This window comes from Coptis chinensis, chromosome 3 (assembly GCF_015680905.1).
Source record: "Coptis chinensis isolate HL-2020 chromosome 3, ASM1568090v1, whole genome shotgun sequence".
In the NCBI taxonomy this organism is placed as follows: domain Eukaryota; kingdom Viridiplantae; phylum Streptophyta; class Magnoliopsida; order Ranunculales; family Ranunculaceae; genus Coptis; species Coptis chinensis.
The window spans coordinates 100,690,114-100,693,475 of NC_141458.1; the positions used below are offsets into that span (position 1 = coordinate 100,690,114).

At 34.9% G+C, this 3,362-nt stretch overlaps 1 protein-coding gene across 1 annotated transcript; it reads right to left on the reverse strand.

Annotated features, from left to right (window-relative positions):
• Window positions 1-704: 704 nt before the first annotated feature.
• On the reverse strand, window positions 705-1,298 carry LOC147512165 (protein FAR1-RELATED SEQUENCE 11-like). Its single transcript, XM_086598670.1, has one exon. The coding sequence runs from the start codon at window positions 1,296-1,298 to the stop codon at window positions 705-707; it is 594 nt and encodes a 197-aa protein (XP_086454796.1).
• Between the last annotated feature and the right edge of the window lie 2,064 nt (window positions 1,299-3,362).

Below are 3,362 nucleotides of genomic sequence, written 5' to 3' on the forward strand. Positions count from 1 at the left end.
ATCATAATGAGAATTCATTGATTCGCCGGTCGTATATGCATACCCAAAAAAAAATGTCATTGTGATAAGCCGGAACCCAAGACGTATGGTTTTTATATATTTCTGTCAACCCAAGTATTTTCAATCAAGTTATACTTCAACAGTAGTGCAGACCACCTGCTTTCAAAATCAACAATCCTATATGACTTCCAAATAATATATGTAAGCTCTGAACACAAAGCATCGAGCCTATGGTAGACAAATGACAACTTCTCTGAAAATTTCTGCATAATGTGCCAAAGACAAAATCGATGTCGAATAGTAGGGAAAACTCTTCTAACTGCTGCAGTCATCGCTAAATCTTGGTCAATTAAGTATTGAAGTTGGTGGACGACCACCCATAGCTGCAAGCCATGTCGAAACAACCACACAAATGTTCTCTTCGTCTCATCAAGTAGCAAAGGCACAACCAAACTGAATGGACTGCATGTGGTGGTTGACTCGATAAAAGGGGGCAAATGGCATACCGTAAACATTAGTTCTATATGTTGTATCAAAGATAATGACATCCCCAAAGTACTCATATTGGACACGGGACCTTCCATCAACCCAAAAGAAATTTACTACTACACCTTTTGTATCTAATTGAGCGGCATAGTAGAACCGAGGGATTTTCAGCACTCTTCTGCCTAAAATAGTGAAGCACGGCTGTTGCATCATTATCTTTAGGCATTTTTTCTCGTCAAACCATAATGGTGGTTCCAACAATGCTTTCTCCGAAACCCAATCTCATCCCCATGGAAAACGTCTGCCACTTTCCCTACAGGTATACCGTTGTCATGAAAAACCTCTGTCAAACTCTTTGCAGCTTCAGGCATATTTTTGTTACCTTTCATATATTGTCTCTTTGATGGAGTGACGAAACCATGGCTATGGCGATTTTCAGCCAAACTCACATCATATATATCTTCAAGTTTTCTTTTTGTAACTCGCATTCTAGCTTGGCAACCACATCTAATAGTCGAAGTACTTCTCGAAGCTACACCTTCAATTTCTTCTTTCTTGTTATGGACCCCCTCGCGTGAGCAAACCAATAGACAACTAGAAGGCAATTCCACACCCGTTTGTTTTTTATCCGTAGTCCGAACACGAATCTCAAATCCCTCCTGTTTACCAAACTCTCTGTAGTAAGTCTTTGCTTCATCAACACTATTAAATTTCATACCTAAGTGTGGAGCAACTAATTTATTAACGTCATTACTTTGAGAATCAGTACAACAAGAAGAAGTGCCAACAAAAGCTCTAACATTTTCTTCCATTTCTAGCAAAAAAAGAAACAGAGAAAATATCAAATGACGCAAAATAGATATTAATGACTCCCATATATTAAATTGACAATTTTAACGTCTATTCTAATTAGCAAAAAACGATTATGGTATAAAAGAGGGCTATAGAGCAATTCTTCGAGAACAAACAACTAAGAATTCTAATTCGAAAAGAAAGCACTTAAGTTCAAAAGGACAATATCAAAGCAAAGAATATTAACTTCTTACAAATCGGAAAAACCAAAAGAACGATAAAATAAGATTAACTTACCTTGGTTTACAGAGATGGCTAATTCCAAAAAAAAATAGTATAGTGATTTTTTGTGAAAAAGAAAGATAATGGGCTCCAATTGAATAGTTTGGTGATCTTTTGTGAAGAAGAAACCGGCGTGGGTTTCTCTGTAGAGAGTGAGTGAGGAAGAGAGAGGAAGAAGAAGTCTCAGGGTGTTTTGTTGGGTTTTTTGTTTTTTTTATGAATAGAAAATCAAAATGACCATTATACCCACCTTGAATTCTTTGTTTGATAAGGAATAGTTCTTGGACGTTGGATGGGTTGTGATCAAGCGGACGGACGAGCTGTCAAGATAATTTCATCAATTGGAGTCATCCAAGGTAGCCAGCCCTATATATATATATATATATATATATATATATATATATATATATATATATATACATTTCCTTAGAAGCCCTTTTGAAGCCTTGCTCTTTAAGCCTTTTTCTTGTGAACCAAACTCCTTAACCCATATATTTTAACCTATAATATAGCCTACCTAAGTTGTTACTTGAGAGTTAGGATGATTGTGAAGAAAATAAAGAAAGTGTACTCAAAGTCAGTTGCTTCCTTAACAGAAAAGTTAAAGTTTCAAGACCTTGCCGCAAGTCAATTAAAAAATTCAAAATGGCAAGAAGATGTGCCCACCTCAAAAAAAAAAAAAAAAAAAAAAAAATAAAAATCAAAATCAAAATAAAAATAAAAATAAAAATCTTTGGCCTCCTTGAAAGTTACAATTTGAAGAAGCATTAAAGTCCGAAGTAGTTGTGAAAACCCTATTCTCTCAAGTAATAGCTCTTTGAAATATTTATTCCTTTTCTTGTGAACCCCTACCTAAGCCCCATTACAACCCATTTAAGACCTCTAGCTTCCTAGGCTAAGTGTGGTGTGAAAGTAAGAAGATAATATGATGTTGACCTCAGCTTTTTTGGTTAGTCATTAAAAGTGTAAGAATTGACTGTGCCCTCGCACACTAGAGAGACCTTGACTTGGAGTGTAATAATATGAGTGATACGTGCCTATGACACAACCGGTGAGAACCCAAGTTAATGATTCTTTCTAAAGATACCAGAAGTGAAGTTACTCATGCATAACATTGCATCTTTTCATAACACAGTGCTTATATTGCTTAATGTTTGTGTTTATTGCAATTTTATTAACTTTGGTATCATGAAAATTGAAGTTTATTGTCAAAAGAGATGAAAGGACTTTGCTGAGATAACTTAGGATGATAACCTGGATAATTGAGTCTTTGTAGTCTAATTTAGAACATCGGAATTTTGTGGGTATATTCTCTAACTTAGGATGATAACCTTTATGACCTTGAGGTTTAACGGCTTGTTGCATAAGCTAAGTGCAATCGAGATTCCTGCGAAAGTGAGTTAAGATTTTTTTTTGCTTTTGTTTTGCTCGAGGACTAGGAAAATGTAGGTTTGGGGGTGTTTGATAAGTGCCTAAAATGGTATATTTTATATATAGTTTTATAGGCACTTTATAATATTATTTATGCTTAATTGCGTATTTTTAACGTAAAACCATACATTTGTTTTATTTCATGGCATTATGCACATTTTTTGGTCATAAATGTTTATTTACATATATGTGCATGTCTTTGGAAAAGTCCCATGCAAAATATGTTTTCTTAATTTGGTTTAATATTTTTTTTATAGGAAATAAAGATGGTGGTCAAAGCCCGAGCCCATAAGCCAAAGAGGATCATTTAAAGAATCAATAAGTGAGAGCTCATGGAATAAATTCAGCTATCAAGAATGGAAGGAACTGTT